Source organism: Pongo pygmaeus, chromosome 19 (genome assembly GCF_028885625.2).
Source record: "Pongo pygmaeus isolate AG05252 chromosome 19, NHGRI_mPonPyg2-v2.0_pri, whole genome shotgun sequence".
Lineage (NCBI taxonomy): Eukaryota > Metazoa > Chordata > Mammalia > Primates > Hominidae > Pongo > Pongo pygmaeus.
This window is the reverse complement of record NC_072392.2, coordinates 92967677-92986866: the sequence shown is the minus strand read 5'-3', so window position 1 is coordinate 92986866 and position 19190 is coordinate 92967677. Positions and strand designations below refer to the sequence as shown.

Here is a 19190-nt window from a genome sequence, read left to right as displayed (position 1 = left end):
CTCCCGTCTCCCAGTGGCCCAGAGCAGATGGACCTCAGCCTGCAGAATGCAGGTGTGTCCAGCGGCTGGGCCAGGGGCTGGGCCCTACTGGATTCCTGGAGGGTGCCACCCTGCCCCGCACACTTCCCTTCCCTGCCCAGCTCTCACTTGGCGATGGCCAGAAAGGCTAACTCCACATTCATGCCAGTCTTGGCGCTGGTCTCCAGGAAGGGAACACCGTACTCCTGCCCGGGAGAGAGTGTCCTCAGGGCCAGCCTCAGGTTGCCCCCACTCTTCACCCTGTCCCACAGACAGTCACTTACCCTGGCCAGGGTCTCTCCGTCTTCGGAACGGATCACTCTTTCGCTGCTCATATCCGCCTGTCAAGCCCAAATGGGTCACTCCGGGGAAGGAGGCCTCGGCCCCAGCGGGCCCATATTTTGCCCCAGAAGCAGGCATTGCCTGCCCTCTGCTGGTGGCCCAAGGGACTGCAGGCAGGTGTGATTGGCCTGGGGCCAGAGTTTCTGCCCAGTGTAGCTCCCAGCCCTAGGATCTCACTTTTGGTAAAGGGTGTGGTGACCCAGTCTTGGAAGAGGACAGCAGTTGGGGCTAACCCTTTGCAGTCTTAGCCACTGACCTGGGACCCTGTTCACTCTGCTCTAATGGGGGCTGAGAACTGGGCACCCCTTGATTTCTCAGGCAACAACTTGGACTTTCCCTGGAAGGGGCAGATGGGATGGGCAGAAGCCTCCAGATATGTCTGACCCCTGAGCTGGAGGCTGCAGAGTCCTTTTCAGGAAGGATGACTAGATAACTGTTCTTGGGTGGTTATGGGGCTGGCTAGGGCTGAGGAAGTGCAGGGCTGGGCTGACCCTGCCCAGGAGCCACTCACCTTGTTGCCCAGCAGCATGATCACCACGTCCCTCTGCGCATACTCATGAATCTCAGTGAGCCAGGCCTGTGGGAGAGGGCGTGCTGAGACTGGCATTCTCTTCCTCCTGCTGCCCTTTTCTTCTTCTGCTCCGTTTGACTATCCTCAGCTACTCACTACCTTGAACACGATGCCCTGTGCATTCTCTCATCTGTACCTTTGTTCTGGCCCATCCAGGCCTGGATGGCCTTCCTTGGTGGCTTAATCCACAATGGCCCCACCCTCCCCATTTTATGCTGTGCAACTATCAGTTCTGTGGAAGATCCAGATACATGGAGACCTTATCTCACAAATCAGTTGGCTGTTACCAGTGATTTCTTGGAGTGTCTTGTTGAAGATTCTAAGACCACATAAGGGTTTCAGTGATCAAAAGTACTGTGATTGATTAGTGATGTCTGACATGAGCATGGGGTTGGCAGTGGGAGTATGAGTGCCATAGATTTTCCTTCTTTTTTCTATATAAACGTTTTATTCTCCTAGTTTGCTTATGAGCAAACTGTCCTTGAGCTCAGGGGATTCATGAAACCTATACAATGTCATGCAAAGAATTGGTGCTTGAATTTATCAAATTTTTGTCTCTATAATAGTTTGGTTGTGAGGATATAGCCACTCACTCTGTCTGACTGAGTCACTTTCTTGCAACTTGCCCTGGATGTATGTGTGGACTTTTCTGGTTGTGTTTTTCCCTTGGTCTCTGTGCATAATTATCCAGGGTGGAATGGGGGCTGTTCTGAACACTTTGTCACGAAACACACTCGTGAATCACAGTGAGGGCTATGCAGGTGGCACAGGGTCACAAAAGCCTGCTTGGCCTTTATGCCCACATGGTCACCAAATACAAAGCAGCAGATACGACTTCTGGGTCACAAGTAGGTGTTTTTCGGAAGGCAGGAGGATTCCACGCTCCACCCCCTTTCCACAGGGCAGGAAGCAAGCCCAGCCTGCATAGACCTTCCCCTGGCTGCTTAAGGGTGGGAGTCAGCGGAAGGGAGGACCTACCCTGATGTTGTCGAAAGAAGATTTGTTGGTGATGTCATACAGCAGAAGCAAGGCTGGAGGGGAGAGGATCACAGAGGGGACTTAGGCAGCAGCATGGGTGCTACCAAGGGGCTGGGGTAGGGGTTGGAGCGTGCGAGGGACTTACCCTGGGCGTCTCTGTAATAAGCATGGGTGACGCTTCGGAACCGTTCCTGCCCAGCGGTGTCCCAGATCTGGGAAGGGATGGGATGGAGAAATGGTCAGAAGGAGGCAGGTACGAGGAATGTGCTGGGTGGAGCAGGCCTGCTTTATGGTATGAGATATCTGTGGGAAGGTGGGGCTGTTTTCTTCTTTAGGTTCTCATGAGCTCCTGAGCATCCAATGACCTGGAGAGTAGCAGTTACTGAGTTCTCAAGCTCGTTCAAAATCATCTCCTCAGCCGAGCGTGGTGGCTCACACCTGTAATCCCAGCACTTTCGGAGGCCGAGGCAGGCGGATCACGAGGTCAGGAGATCCAGATCATCCTGGCTAACACAGTGAAAACCCATCTCTACTAAAAATACAAAAAATTAGCCAGGTGTGGTGGCATGCACCTGTAGTCCCAGCTACTCAGGAGGCTGAGGCAGGAGAATCACTTAAACCTGGGAGGCAGAGGTTGCAGTGAGCCAAGATTGTGCCGCTGCACTCCAGCCTGGGCGACAGAGTGAGACTCCATCTCATAAAAAAAAGAGAAAAAAAAAGAATCTTCTCCTGTCCCTTAGCCCAGGGGTTGGGGATGTCCAATCTCCTAAGAGCAGATAAAGCCCAGGCAACTGGGGAGGAGGAGATGGATGGAGGCTAAGCTTGTCTGAAGGCATTTGGAGCTACTGTTCATAGATGAGAGGGTGCCTGAGAACTGCTTTTTCTGCAGACATCAAATAAACAAAAGCCATTTCCTCCCGTGGGCCCCACAGGAAATTGCCCCAGGCGGAGGGCAGGGCTGCAGGCCTCCTGTGGTTCAGGGTGAGAAGGAAGGGCAGGTCCTCCATCCTCCCTCCCCAACTCCAGCCTCTGGTCTCACCTGCAGCTTCACTCTCACGCCATCCACGGTCACCACTTTGTTCTGAAAGAGAAAAAGGCAGAGGATGGGAGGGCAGGAGTCATGTGGCTGCTCAGCTCTGCAGACATCTTGTCTTGTTCCCTCTCCAGGCCTAGAGTGGGTGCAGTGAGCCCCAGAACCGTCTCCAGCCAGATCATACCATCAGGGCAGCAGGAACCCCATCCTCAGACACCTCCACTGTGGAGTCGTCTCTTCTGGGGACAGTAACTGCCTTCTCACAACAGCAGGGCAAGAGGAGCCTGAGAAACATCCTGGCTCTCTCCAGGGATCAGGCAACCCAGGGCTGGAGGGCTGGTTGCTGCTGGAGGCCCTGCCCTTTCCCCACTTCGGTCTCCCTCTCCTGAAGCCTGGCCCTGGGACTGTGACCGAGCCCCTGGAGATGGGGTGTTTGCCTGCATCCTGGGGACCTGAGGCTACATCTGCAGCAGCATCTTTTCTTTAGCTGCCCACTAATTCTCTAGTGAAGGAAGTGTTCGCTTTCTGCCTGCTTGAAGCTGTAGAGCCCCACCTGCCAGGGTGAGACCTTTTCTCTATTGAACACTTTGGGTGTGTAGTGCCCAGCATCCCTGATGCAGATTTGTAAGATGGAGTTGTCAAGGTGAGAGGGAGGGTCCCTGGTGAGCTGCTGTCTCCGGACATGGCCAGCCTAGCTCTTTTTTTTTTTTTTTTTTGAGACGGAGTCTCACTTTGTTGCCCAGGCTGGAGTGCAGTGTTGCGATCTCAGCTCACTGCAACCTCCACCACCTGGATTCAAGTGATTCTCCTGCCTCAGCCTCCCGAGTAGCTGGGACTACAGGAGCATGCCACTACACCCGGCTAATTTTTGTATTTTTAGTAGAGACGGGGTTTCACCATGTTGGCCAGGCTGCTCTCGGACTCCTGACCTTGTGATCTGCCCACCTCGGCCTCCCAAAGTGCTGGGAATACAGGCGAGAGCCACCGCGTCTGGCCCAAGCCCAGCTCTTAAACCCAGTGCAGGGCTGTGCTTTCCGGGGACTCCAGAAAGACTGATTGACCTTTGAGGCCTTTCCAAAGGGGCCCAGGTAGGAGGGCAATGAGCAGGGGCTCTGTGGGCCAAGATATTCAGCTTATGCCGTGCCTGCGGCTGCTCTGCTTGGGAGAAGTCCCCCAGGAATGGAGGTGGAAACGAAGACTCAGTCTCATTTTTTTGCATCCTATAGTTGGGCAAGGAGCCAACCTTGCCCAGTCTCCTTTGACCCGGCCACCTCTGTGGTCTTGGGGGAGCGGGTTGTGTGCCCTTCAGGCATGAGCCTCGGGAGTCCCTGGGAGCCAGAGTGAGCAAGGCAGGGGCAACCCCCCTGTGCCTGAGCCACAGCCCTGGCTCTCTGCTGGAAGCAGGTGCCTGCAGCCACCTCACCCTGAAGTCTATGCCGACGGTGGCTATGAAGGTTCCGGAGAGGAAGGCCCCGTCTTTGAATTGGATCAGGAAACATGTTTTGCCGACGCCTGTGTCTCCCAGAAGCATCACCTAGGGGGTAGGGGCAGAGGCAGTTAATGGGGAGTCAGGGGGAGCTTCTGGGATTCCAGGAGAGAGACACATGGAGAGGATCAGAGAAGAGGGGGCTGGCATGAATGCTGACCGCACCTGCTTCCAGAAAGCCTGCCGCCACCTTCACCCTGCCTCTCCTCTCCATGCTCCTTGGCTCAGCCTCCTAGGCTCTCCCTCTGACCCTCCTGTCCTCATTCAAGTTCCTAGAGGCCGGAGTAGAGACCTCAAGTGTGCTCCGTGGCCCCAGAGAACCACATTTGCACAATCTAGACACTGGCCACATTTGCCCATAGCCACACCATGCAGGGATTCCGTCCCTCTGTGTACTTGGGTCATCCATCGTCCGCTCGTGAGTACACGCATGGGCTGGGCTATACTGACGGGAAAGGGAAGTGTCAATATATTGGACAAGGATTCCCACCCAAGGGAGTCTATCAAAATCTGCTGGGGGTGGGGCATGGTCATTTGCATACTCTATAATGAATATTGTTTGGGGTTTGTTTTTTGGGTCACATTTATTTGGAAGTTTCTTTCTTTCTTTCTTTTTCTTTTTTGAGATGGAGTTTTGCTCTTGTTGCCCAGGCTGGAGTGCAATGGCGAGATCTTGGCTCACCGCAACCTCCGCCTCCCAGGTTTAAATGATTCTCCTGCCTCAGCCTCCTGAGTAGCTGGGATTACAGGCGTGCGCCACCTCACCTGGCTAATTTTGTATTTTTAGTAGAGATGGGGTTTCTCCATGTTGGTCAGGCTGGTCTTGAACTCCCGACCTCAAGTGATCCGCCTGCCTCAGCCTCCCAAAGTGCTGGGATTACAGGCGTGAGCCACCGTGCCTGACTGGAAATTTCTAATGACATTTTATGTTTATTAAAAGGTTGCATGAGGCCGGGTGTGGTGGCTCATGTGTGTAATCCTAGCAGTTTGGGTGCCCAAGGTGGGCGGATCACCTGAGGTTGGGAGTTTGAGACCAGCCTGACCAACATGGTGAAACCCCATCTCTATTAAAAATACAAAAAACTAGCCAGGAGTGGTGGCGCACGCCTGTAGTCCCAGTTACTTGGGAGGCTGAGACAGGAGAATAGCTTGAACCCAGGAGGTAGAGGTTGCAGTGAGCCGAGATTGCATCATTGCACTCCAGCCTCGGTGACACAGAGACACTCTGTCTCAAAAAAAAAAAAAAAAAAAAAAAGGTTGCATGAATTAAGGAAGGTTGAAATTTATATTAAAGTGGGGAGATGTGTAGTTGGAAGTTCTTTCAGCAGAAACTTCCCACATGGGACACGTGGCTACAGATCGGCATCCCAGGGTTGCTGTGGGTAGCACGGGCAGGAGTACCAAGAAGGTAACCTATGGAGAGGGTGTAGCCCTCTCCTTTACTGTCTGGCTCTGCTCTGCTCATCTTCCCCAGGGACACGCAGGAATGGTGGAGAGGAGCACTTTGTCCCATTGTTCTCCAATCTTGGATAACAGGGGTCTAGATCCAATGCTGGAATTTTCCCAACTGCTGGTTAGGTGGCTTAATGGGTTGAGCAGGGACTAGGTTTGAATTATGTTTGAGGCTCTGAAATTGACAGTGGAGCCCAAAGGCATTCCTGTTGTGGGCATGGGGTACTGGGATTAGTTAACTCTGGTGGAGAGGCAGGGGTGGCTGAGCAGAAGGGGTATGAAGGATGGGTCTTGATTTGTAAATGGCCTACTGTGTGACTTTAGGAAGATTCCTTAACCTTTCTGTGGCATGGTTTCCATAGTGGGTAGAAGGAGGAGGGATAATTTCTTTGAGGTATTTCTAGAGTCTGTTAATGGCTAGGGCCAATCATCGTGGTGAATCACCTAAGACCCAGGGAAGAGTGGCCCAGGGGTGGGAACTCTCTGCCTGTGGGTCACATCACCCCTAGTCTGGTCCAAGGAGTTCCTGCCAGGCTTTCTCAGAGGGTCCTGGACTCACTCCCCTGGGGCAGGCCCGGGGAGGCTGGGGACCAACTCTCCTGCCAATGCCGCTTGGCCAGGGAACAGGTGAAGGGGTGGGGGATAGGAGCTCTCTGGAGCCTGCACTCCTCCGTGGCTCCTGGGGCCCAGCCCTGGAGCAGGAAGGAGGGAGGGAGGGCCAGTCTTTGTGTACTTTACAGATCACAGCTGCCTTGAGCAAACGATGCCAGCTACCCACCCAGCTTGGTGATTCCACCAAACACAAACAGCTGCCTAGCCTGGCCACCTCCTAGGCAAACAACCCAGCTGGTTTGCAGGGCAACAAGGTCAGGCAGTCCCCCTCAGCCTGGGGCCTGGCCAACAGCAGCTCCTCCTCTCCGAGGGTGCAGGGGCCCATTTCCTGCCACAAGCCCACACAGGACGCCTATCTCAACGGCTCTGGGCGGATGACTTGCAGGGTGGCTTCCCCCGAAACACTGGGGTGGAGGCTGAGGCTCCCAGCAAGGGTGAGCCCTGGTGTCGGGGAGGAAACCGAGGCCCAGAGAGAGGCAGGTCTCCTTCTAGGCCATGCAGTGGAATCCAGGACAGCCCTCACTCCATCCCCAACCCTGCAGAGGAAGAGTGGAAGCTCTAGGCTCCCTCAGCAATTCTTTCAGTTTCTGGTACCTGCTCACTCCAAGGACACAGATGGAAGGTGACAGACCAGTCCACTGCTGTCCCTACCTGTTTCCATACAGGACACTCCTGTGGAGGTAGCAAGCCCCAGAGAGCAGCCCTGGAGCTCTCTCAAGTGCGGGATGCGAAAGACCAACCACTAAGATCTTTCTCAGGTTCAAATAATTCCCAAGTGGCGTGCCTGCAGGCCGGCTGGCAACATCCTTCTGGGAGGAGCGGCTTCCAACTGCAGGGAGGAAGGTGGGAGGTAGGGCCTCCAGCGGGTGGAATGGGAGGGGAGCAGCTGGGGGACATCAGGCCTTAAACCTGGATGTCAGATCTCAACTAAGAGCTTAATTCGGAAAATGGCATTAACGCCAGTTCCTCTGCCAGCAGGGGACGTCCTCTCCGAGTCTCCGTGCGGTCCCCATCTTCCAGCGCTTCTCAGCCTGAGCCCCGCGAGTTGCGCGCTTAACCCTCACCAAGAAGCATGGGCTCTCGGGGGCTCATATTTTCCAGAGTGTGGCAGAAGAGAACTGAGTTGGGGTTTGCGGGGGGATCACTCAGTTTTTGCGATCTTCCGCGACCCGCCCCCATCGAGCCAGCAGAGACACCTAGAGCTTGGGACGGCCACAGGGGCTGTGTCCTGACCCTCTCTCCCTCCCTCCTCTGGGAGACCCAACTGCCTGGGGGAAGGGCTAAGTCCAACCCAGACGCAGCCAGGAAGGGGCTAGCGCCGAGGAGGGCGGGGGTCTCACGGAAGAGGCCCACCCACCTTGCCCGTGAGGTCGTAGCTCGGACTGCAGGGCGGGGAGCGCTCGGGGGCCTCGCCATCCCGGGTGGCAGCGGCGCCTGGCGTGCCCGTCATGTCTCTGGACGAGAGGTGAGCAGTGCCGGCCCGCAGGCGAAGGAGAGCGCAGGAACGGCCCCGCCCCGGCCCCGCCCACTCCTTCCCTCCCTCGACCCGGACCCCGCAGGCTCCTCCCTCCGTCCCGTCGCCCCCTCGACGACACCGGCTCGGAGCTTGCTGTTCCCTGAGGGCACGCAGAGCCGCAGGGTCCGCGCGAAGGGGCGGGCAGCCTCCCTGAGCAACACCGGCCCGGCTCCGTGCGCTTAGGACATGGGTCACATCCAGCCCCGGGACCGGTCCCCTGTGGTCGCTTGCCCCTGGGGGAGCGGGCCGCGGGGACCCCGTCTGCTGCGGAAGAGTTCCTATAGTCGCTGCGCAGCGCGACAGCAGGCGGCGCCCGAGCCCCGGGCCGTGGGCTGTCCCCAGGTGGCGAGGCGGGGAGCTGGGGACCCCTGGGCTGCGCCTCCGCGGATGGCCCCGAGACAGTTCCGCATCTGTTAAAGCACCCGGCCCGAGCTCATCTGAATATAGTTTTGTTTACCAACCCATATTCGCCTTGCAGCACATGTACGCTGCGGTGTTTTGGGGCCTCTGGCTGGTGCGGGGACTTTGACCCTTTAGTATGGATCACCTCTCATTTCCCCCGGCCTGTTGGGCTGTGCCCAGAATGTCCCACCAGTGGAGAGCTTTCGCAAGAGGGCTGCGCAGCACACATCTCCCAGTGGACCGCTCCTGAAGGCGGGGCCGGCCTTATTAACCCATGACACTCACCCTGGCCCCGAGGAGGAGCCAAATAAATTCATGAAGTCATGGATCATTTTGAGCAGAGCTGCCAGGATATCCCAGGCACCCGGCAGCTCCTGGTGACAGAGAGTGGGGAGTGCAGCTGGGGTTGCCGGTAGCAGAGCTCAGGGGCTCTGTGGCCTGGGCCGACCTTTCAATTACCCCCATCTCCACATTCTATAAGCAGCTTCAGGTTACCAAGGAACAGGGCGGGTGCATTACAGAGGGACTGTTTGAGGAGTGTGTAGGGAGGGGAGAGCACCTTTTTTTTTTTTTTTGAGACAGAGTCTCACTCTGTCGCCCAGCCTGGAGTGCAGTGGTGCGATCTCGCCTCACTGCAACCTTTGCTTCCCGGGTTCAAGCGATACTCCTGCCTCAGTCTCCCGGAGTAGCTGGGATTACAGGTGCGCGACACCGCGCTTGGCTATTTCTTCTTTTTGTATTTTTAGTAGAGACGGCGTTTCGCCATGTTGGCCAAGCTGGTCTCAAATTCCTGACCTCAGGCAATCTGCCCACCTCGGCCTCCCAAAGTGCTGGGATTACAGGCACGAGCCACTACGCCCGGCCTGCAATTCTTAACTTAGATGTGGAGGTGAGGAGCAGGGGTAGACGTGGCTTATGGGCCACCATAGGCCTGTGGGGACTGACTTTGTATGCCAGCCTCCAGCCCTGTATTTTCTGATGTCAGCTGGAGGTATTTTCTGTCAGCTGGGAGAAGTGCCCAGAGCGGGGACAGAGGTGATCTCCAGTAGAGTAAAGAGCTTGGGTTACCTTTTCTGGAGGTGAGCGTGCTATAACCTCAGCTGGGCATAGGGCGGGACTCAAACAGGGAGCCACAGACTGGAGAGTGGAGGCTACGCAGCACGCTACAGAGGCGTGGTGGTGGTTGCTATTTGGATGCCAGAGGCTCTTGCTGCAAATAATGCCAAGGTCTGCTCAATGACGTGGGCTCCCGGAGACGGAGTCTCACTCTGTCGCCCAGGCTGGAGTGCAGTGGCGGGATCTTGGCTCATTGCAGCCTTCGCCTCCCAGGTTCAAGCAATTCTCTTGCCTCAGCCTCTGGAGCAGCTGGGACTACAGGTGCACGCCACCATGCCTGGCTAATTTTTGTATTCTTAGTAGAGAACTTCACCATGTTGGACAGGCTGGTCTGGAACTGCTGACCTCAGGCGATACGCCCACCTTGGCCTTCCAAATTGCTGGGATTACAAGCGTGAGCCACCGCACCTGGCCTAGGATGCGTTCTTCTCTCTTCCCTTCCCTCCCCTCCCCTCTCCTCTCCTCCCTTCCTCTGTTCCTTCCTCCCTCCCTCCCTCCCTCCCTTCCTTCCTTCCTTCTTTCTTTCCTTTCTTTCTCTTTCTCTCTCTTCTTTCTTTGCCTGCCTGCCTTCCTTCCTTCCCCTCTCTTTTCCTTCCTTCCTTTCTCTTTCTTTCTTCCTTCCTTCCTTCCTTTCTCTTTCTTTCTCTCCTTCCTTCCTTCCTTCCTTCCTTCCTTTCTTCCTTCCTTCCTTCCTTCCTCTCTCTCTCTTTCCCTTTCTTTCTCTCTGTCTCTCTCTTTCTTTCTCTCTTTTTATTTCTTTCTTGAGGTGGAGCTCTGTCGCCAGGCTGGAGTGCAGTGGCACGATCTTGGCTCGCTGCAACCTCCGCCTCCCGGGTTGTTCAAGCCAGTCTCGTCCTGCCTCAGCCTCCCGAGTAGCTGGGATAACAGGTGCCCACCATCATGCCTGGCTAATTTTTGTATTTTTGAAGAGACAGGGTTTCACCATGTTGGCCAGGCTGGTCTTGAACTTCTGACCTCAGGTGATCCGCCTGCCTTAGCCTCCCAAAGTGTTGGGATTACAGGCGTGAGCCACTGTGCCTGGCCAGGATGTGGGTTTTCATTGCAGGAGGGAAATGGTGGAGGAAGAATGAGAGAGGGGACAGGGCATGCCTCATGCTCAGCTTCTACTGTAAACCATGCTGTTATGGTTTGAATTCTGTCCCCCAAAGATAGGTTGACGTCTGAACCACCAGTACCTCAGATCATGCCCTTACTTGGAAATGTGGTCATTGCAGATATCACTCATTAAGATGAGGTGATACTAGCATAGGGCAGGCCATTAATCCAGTATGACCGGTGTCATAAGAAGAAGGAGACACAGGGAAAAGACATCCAGGTGAAGACAGAGGCGAGATGGGAGCAGTGCGGCTGCAAGCCAAGGAATGCCAAGGACTCCTGGGAGCCACCAAGGCCATTGAAGAGGAACGAGTGACCCTTCCCTGGAGCCTTCAGAGGGAGCATGGCCCTGCTGGTACTTTGAGTTCAGATTTCTAGTCTCCAGCTGTGGTCGTGTTGTTGGCTCCAAGGCCCTCTTTGTCCTATGGTGGGTTTGGAATACAGAAGGTTGAACATTAGCGTGAATCACCCAGAAGGAGCAGTCACCTGAAGCACTTCCCTGCTGCGTTGCTGCGCTAGTCTGGATGGAGGAATCTGACCTAGAGAAGAAATCTTTGAACATGGAGAGAGGGGCTGCAGGCTCTCCTCCAGGTGGTCCCTGTCTGGCCTGCTGCGTCTGTGGTGTGTGGGCAATGTCATACTTGGAGGGTGCGTACACTGTCCCCAGGGCCACTGTAATGTCCTGTAGGGTGTTCAAGGGTGGCCTTGGGTGAGTCAGAAGTGGGTTGGGGTCAAAGACATTCAGAACAGGGAACAGGGGCTGTGCAGAATAGGGACTCACTAAGGGATCCGTGTGGTCTCTGGGGAGGAAAACTGGGCCTCCTAACGTTCACTCTGAGGCTGTGTATGTGCTGCGGTAGCCTGTGTCTCTCCCTAGACACACACCACAGACACTTACACGTGTGCACCCACCCCACAACACACCACAGACACACACACCTCACCACACACACACACACCTCAGACCACACACACCTCACCCCTCATATCACACCACACACCTCACCACACACACCTCAAATCACACCACACATCTCAAACCACACACACCTCAAATCACATCACACACACCTCATACCTCAAATCACACCACACACCTCACCAACACACCTCAAATCACACCACACACCTCACACCACACACACTCCTCAAATTACACCACACACCTCAAATCATACCATACACCTCACCACACACACCTCAAATCACACCACACACCTCACCACACACACCTCAAATCACACCACACACCTCAAACCACAAACATACACCTCAAATCACACCACACACCTCAAACCACACACACACACCTCAAATCACACCACACACCTCACACCACACACACCTCACCCCTCAAATCACACCACACACCTCACCACACACACCTCAAATCACACCACACACACACCCCTCAAATCACACCACACACATCTCACACCACATACGCACACATCAAATCACACCACATACACCTCACACCACACACACCCTCAAATCACACCACAGACACATACCTCACACCACACACACCACACACACTTCAAATCACACCACAGACACACACCTCACCATACACACACAGTCACACCACACACACCTAACCCCTCAAGTCACACCACACACCTCACCACACACACCTCAAATCACACCACACACCTCACACCACACACACACCTCAAATCACATCACATACCTCACACCACACACACCTCACGCCACACACACCCCTCAAATCTCCACACACACCTCACACACACACCTCACACCACACACATACACTCTCAAATCACACCACAAATATACACACACACCTTACATCATACCACACACATCTGCCTCACATCATGCCATAAATACACATGCCTCACACCCTACATTATACCACAAACACACACTTCATAACATGTCCCACACACAACTTTGTATTATGCCACAAATGTGCACCTCATACTATAAACAAACACACCTACTATCATACCACATACATACACATCTTACATGACCCCCAAACACACATTTCACTCCAAACACACACTCCTGTCACCACAATGCAGCTCCAGGTACAGTTTATTTCACACCATCAACACCTGTGCCACATCACTGTGCAAACACCTGCCTCTCCAATGGACCCCATGCCTCACACCATCACCAAATGTGTATATCACCCTGTAAATGACCCCCAACACCTCTTATTGCCTCCAGATCTGAAATGCACACCCCCACAATACCCCCAAATAGACACCCCTACCCTCCTGATCACAGATCACACTGTCATTGTCATGCAGCCCTGCTGATAGTGGAGGTACCAAGTGTCAGTGAGACAGACCCTCATGCGTGTTGAGAGATGGGGGGGCTCTTGTGTGCAGCCCTGGAGCTCTGGGGTGGGGGGCAGGGGCCTCCCTGCTATCCAGGTCGATGGCAGAAAACTCCAGAGCTGGGGAACAGCACAGCCCAAAGAGCACAGGGTCGGGATGTGGGGAGGAGACCCGGGCAGAGACTGGAGGGACAAGGCCTCAACTCATGTTTTGCAAAATGTGGTGCATGGACCCCCTGGGTCAGAGCCCTCAGATTCTGGGCCCCCCACGTGGTTTTACTGAAGCAGCATGTCTATGAGGGAGCTTAGGATTTGCATTTCAGATGAGTTTCCCCCGGAGGCTTTTATGTGCACTGAAGGAGTGTTCGAAAACCACTGGTCTAAACTGTGCAACAGCTTGACCAGCAGATGAGAGATTCAGACTTTATTTGGAAGGCAATAGTGAACCATGAATGTTCAGGTGGGGGATGAGCAGAGTGAGGTTTTTTTTTTTGTTGTTGTTGTTGTGAGATGGAGTCTCATTCTGTTGCCCAGGCTGGAGTGCAATGGCATGATATCGGCTCACTGCAACCTCCGCCTCCCAGGTTCAAGTGATTCTCTTGCCTCAGCCTCCCAAGTAGCTGGGATTACAGGCGTGTGCCACCATGCCTGGCAAACGTTTTTGTATTTTTAATAGAGAAGGGGTTTTGCCGTGTTGGCCAGGCTGGTCTTGAACTGCTGGCCTCAAGTGATCCGCCCGCCTTGGCCTCCCAAAGTGCTGGGATTACAGGTGTGAGCCACCACGCCTAGTCTGAGTGAAGGTTTTGAAAGAGGAATTTTGCATCAGTGTTTAGGCAAGACTAGGGAATTTGGGGGAAACTGAGGAGAGAGGTAACAAGGAGGATCTGAACTGTGGTGGACTGGAAAGACCCCTGTGTGAACCCCATCGACATCAGTGTGCCATAACCCCATCAGCAGGACCCCCACAGCCAGTTTGATGGAGCTGGTAGTGGAGAATTTAGGGAAGGTCTTGACTGAGAGGCATCTACACAGGACCTGGGCAGGTCCCATTTCCAGAAGGTGATGGGCCTGGTAGTTTATGGGTGAAGGCATGCCCGAGGTAGTCACCTTGCTCACCTCTGGCTCCTCCAAAGTGGGAGACCAGGGGCTCTGTCTCTCCCCTGCCACCTGGGTGGCACTCAGCCTCCTGAGCGGAGCCAGTGGCAGTGTCTGCCTCCCTTCCCATCATGCAGGAGTTGCAGGCTACAGCCTGGCCAGAGGCAGGGCCCTTATCCATGCCATATCTCAAATCTCCGTGAGAAGGACAGATGGGTAAACAAGTGTCTGGTAGCCTGGCTCTCCGGGGACCCCCAGACCGCTGATATCTGGAGGAGACCCCGATGTCCACCAGTTCTTTGCTCAGGTGTCCCCAGGCTGAGTTTCTGGTCAGGGGCTCAGGCCCTCACTCAGCGTAAGCAGGCAACAGGTTTGTCCTGAGATGCACCAGAACTTTGGGTGCTGGCCGGTGCCAAGCAGGCAGCCCAGGCTCTAGGAGGCCCGCCCTGAGGTCAGTGGGAAAGCCCAGCGTGTCCCGTCTCAGGCTAGACAAACAGTTTGACCACACACTTTCTTTTTCCTTCACAGGAAATCGGCCTCAATTTTCTTGCCAAGCTAGCGGCAAAATTTGGAGATCTCACCTCTGTGGTCTGTGGAATGACTGAGACTTTGCATGTCCACAGCCACATCCACCCCACTCTCTTCCTTCCTCACCAGACAGGCAGAAGGGTGGGTGAGGAGATGTGGGTGTGACCCTGAGGGCAGGGTGTGCCCTGGCTGCTGAGAGCAGACTGGGCCTTGGCTGGGGTGGGTGACGCCTGGCACCAAGTCATCCTGGTTTGCTTCATGGCAGCCTGGTCCAAGACCTCAGGGATTGCCAGGTAGCCTTGGCCTCCTGGGTCTCAGCCCTCCCCTATTCAGCACTACCAGAGCCCAGCTGGTCCCAGTCTGGGGAGATCCCTGGGCACTGGTGTTTCAGGGCCGATTCTAGGCCCCAGAACACACCCGAACCAGGCACTCACTTCCGCTTTGCCTCCTGGAAGGTCACCCAGAAGCCATGTTCATTCTGAACCCCTGCCTTCCTGGCTGTGACCCAGTGGGCAAGCCCATTTTTCCGGGTTTTCCTCTCTCTCTTCCCATCAGTGTGGCACTGCTGCGTCCTGACCCTGAGTGTGACCTCACAGGCCCTGTGCTCTGGTCTCAGAGGTTCCCAAACATCCGCGTTGTCCAAGAAGAGATGTTTGCTCTTCCCCATCTTGAGATGCTAGGATTCTGGAGTCCCAAGGGAAGGCCCTGCTCTTCCTGCCACAGTCCGAGAGAGGAGTGAAACCCTCTCCCAAGGTCTTCCCAGGAATTCAAGGGCAGCTGCAGCTGCAGGCACGGGACAATGCGGGGAGACGGGATGTGTGGTAGAGGAGGGATCTCTTATCCCACAGAGGGGCTGTGGGCAGAAAAAGCCGAGGGCACTGGGCTTCCTTAACCCGAGCTGCCCTTTTACCATTTTACTGAGGACTAAACATGGAACTGTAACCTGGGCCTGCCAGCTCCCTGAGACCTATGTGACAATGCTAAGTTTGGACTGTGCTGAAAACTTGGTCGTCCCTTTGTCCCTCCAGATCTTCTTGCCTTGGAGGGCTGACCTGAGCTATCCCATATTAAAATATTTTTTGCTTTCTGGCTTCCACTTGCGTTCATCCAATGTGGAGCCCCAGAAGGAGATGGGGAGCAGGAGGAGAGCAAGGTGGGACGGGGGCTTTTTCTCCTGGCTGCCTCCCTGGGGGGCTCCCATGGGCTGCTGTGTCCTTCCACTGAAGGTCCCACGCAGCTCCTGCCAGGCAGCTCACCCAGCAGCCCACTCTGTCCCTGGGTTCTGGTGAGGGTGCCTTCCCTTCGTGCTTGAGGCTAGAGGTGGGCGGAGTTCCTGGACTACCCAGGGGCAGTGCACCCTCCCTCCTGGTCACCCAACACCCTCCTACACCTTGGGGAACAGTCTTCTCCTTAATCCTCCTTGAATGATCCAATGCGAGTGTCCACCTGTTTCCTGCTGGCACTCACCAGAAACACGCTGGGGTCCTGAGCCCAGGCCCAGAGCTGGCAGTGCCGGCCAGTGCTTACCGTGAATCCAATGCCCACAGTGGCCGAGAAGGAGCCGGGGATGAACTTGCCCTGATCGAACTGAACCAGCAGAGATGTCTTTCCCACACCACTGTCGCCCACCAGGATGGTCTGGAAGGGAACAGTAGAGAGAGGTGAGGGCCTGCTATGTGAGTTGGCCTCAGAGGTGTTCTTGTGGCTGCGGGAGTGGATTCTTTCTAAGCATGCATGTGCACAACATGCACACACACACACACACACAGAAACACACACGCACAAGACACTGACACACACACACACAGAAAAACATGTACACACATACACAGAACACACATGCACACACAAACATATGCACACACAGAACACATACACACAGCACACACAACACATACACACATGTACAACACACACAGAACACACATGACACAGAAACATACATGCACAAGACACATACAGACACAGAAAAACACATGTACACACATACACACAGAACACACATGACACAGAAACATACGTGCACAAGGCACATACAGACACAGAAAACACATGTACACACATATGCACAGAACACACATGCACAGAACACACATGCACACACAAACATATGCACACACAGAGCACACATATACACACAGAAACAGATGCATACAGAGGCACACACATAAACATACACACATACAACACATATGCATAGAACACACATGACGTAGAAACATATAGGCACACACACAAACACATGCCCACACAGAGAAACACACATGCACACACAGACACAAAAACGTGTACACACAGAAACACACACACATACACAGACACAGACACACTTGTACAACACATACACACAGAACATACGTGCACACACATAGAAAGAACACACACACAGATACACATACACATACACACAAAACATATCTACATACAGAAACACACACATACACATAGTACACATAAAATACACATAGTACACATAAAACACACATGTACACACAAACACATACATACACACAGAACACACACATGCACGCAGACACACATGGAAACACATGTACACCAACATGTATCCTCATATACAGACACAAGCACACATGCAAACACACAGAAACACAGAAACACATTCGCACAGACATGCATATACACACACATAGACACATGTGCACACAAACACACATGCACACAGAAACATATACAAAGACATGCACACAGACACACATGCACACACACAGAAACTCAGAAACACACAGACATGCATACACAGACATGCACACATAGAGACATGTATAACACAAACACATATGTGTACACATACATATGCACATTCACACAGACACACAGACACAAATACACAGGCATGGACACACAGACACACACATTCACAGACATGCAGCATACACGCACACATGCACACATGCACAAATATACACACAAACATAAACACAAACACAGACACAGACATGCACATATATAAAAACACATACACATGCACAAATATACACACAAACATAAACACAAACACAGACACAGACATGCACATATATAAAAACACATACACATGCACACAGATACCCACACATGCACACAGATACCCACACATACTCCCAGACACACAAACACACTAAAGTCTCGATTTTCTATTGAAGTCACTGAAAGGGGCGTGGAGGCACAGAGGAGATCTCCCTCCAAGTTAATGAGCATCTGAAGTGACCATGAGAATGTGTCTCTCAGACTTCCATCCACAGGGGCATCCATGACCAATGGTCCCCACTGCCGTGCTCTGAAAGCCATCATTGTCGTGTTTGCACCAAGGTCATGCTTCCTACGGGCAATTACCAGCCAAAGGTGGAGCACAGCAGGGACACTGAGGCAGGCCTGTTCCTGGGAGCCACAGGACCCCTCTAATAGTTGAGTTAGCTCAAGGGCTCCCTCATGGCCTTGTGCAACCCTCCAGATACTGCAAGGTGGTCTGGGATGCTTCCACGCAACCTTTCTGCCCTCTTTCCTTTACGGGGATCCAACCTGCATCATGGTCTGAAGGCTCCCCTGGCCTCCCTGGCACCTACTCTATTTCAGTCACAGGCATTTCCCCCAGTAAAACCCTTGCACATTTAATTCCCTCTTCACATCTCCTCTTCGGAAGACCGGGACTAACACGATGTCCATAGATCTCCTGTGTGGGAGAGCCCCAAAAATCCAGTCTATAGAATAAAACAAAATCAGATGGCTGGTATGTGCCTTGCACACTTGGCCTTAGAACAAGGAGCAGACAAGATTTCAAAGAGAAGCAGATTCTGGGAAAAGAGGGGGAAGGCCGCCTTCCTCTGGGAGGTCTGAACTGGGAGGGAGTAGGGGCGATAATTAGCTTGGAAGTTCAGATGAAATGTTTGAAAGAAAATCATAAACAACAGAGAAGAACTCTACAGGCACCCAGAGGCTGGTACTCTCAATGAATGGATGAATGAATGGGTGAGTGGATAAATGCCTTAGTGTAAAGTGGACAGTAGCCTCTTTCCAAAGACAAGAATTCAAGGCTGTTTGAAAGGACTAGGAGGTGCAAACTTTAGCTGGACTTGTAAAAACATACAGACATAAAAACAACAAAACCGTAAAAGCATAGAGATTGGCTGGGTCTCCTTGGGTCGGGCCCAGCCACTGTTCAACTCTGGCGGTGGCATGGAAGGGAATGCATGTCAGCGTCTGCTCACCATGAGGTTGTCCATGGCATTGCCTTTGGATGTCCCCTGACTGTGCCCCCACCCACCTCCTGAACCTCTCCAGCTTTTATTTCCCCCTGGGTTAGAGAACTCATTTGTTTGTTATATGCAGTGGTTTTAATAACTTACATCTAGAATCTAACTTCCTCAGGCGTTAAGAAGTGCTTCCTAGAGAGAATATTCCAGAACGTGAGGGGTAGTCCATCCACGTTCCCCTCATTCGTGTCCTAAAGAACGTGACAGATTCTAATTCTTTTCGCTTTTATCCTTTTCCTTTCCAGGGTGAGGAGTTTCCATCAATTTTCATCATAGGAAACAGTCCTGTCTTCTCGGGACCTTTTCCAGCTTACTGAGGTCCGGGGATGCACACAGGGTTCAGCATTTCAGATTCAGCTGA

The 19190-nt window shown here is 53.5% G+C and overlaps 1 protein-coding gene across 3 annotated transcripts in view; it reads right to left on the bottom strand.

The window, feature by feature from the left end:
• RAB37 (RAB37, member RAS oncogene family) overlaps positions 1-19190 on the bottom strand; it is an 82423-nt gene that overhangs the window by 2271 nt on the left and 60962 nt on the right. The window contains exons 1-8 of one of the 3 annotated variants that reach the window (XM_054456286.2): positions 7850-7959; positions 4366-4476; positions 2949-2990; positions 2055-2121; positions 1910-1962; positions 872-937; positions 303-359; positions 148-224 (exon numbers count right to left, since the gene is read on the bottom strand). In XM_054456286.2, the coding sequence (XP_054312261.1) occupies positions 148-224; positions 303-359; positions 872-937; positions 1910-1962; positions 2055-2121; positions 2949-2990; positions 4366-4476; positions 7850-7942 (566 nt within the window). In that variant the 5' untranslated portion in view covers positions 7943-7959. Of the gene's footprint in view, positions 1-147; positions 225-302; positions 360-871; positions 938-1909; positions 1963-2054; positions 2122-2948; positions 2991-4365; positions 4477-7849; positions 7960-16106; positions 16218-19190 lie in introns of those variants that run through there. The other 2 variants (XM_054456287.2, XM_063657092.1) reach the window with 2 other exon arrangements.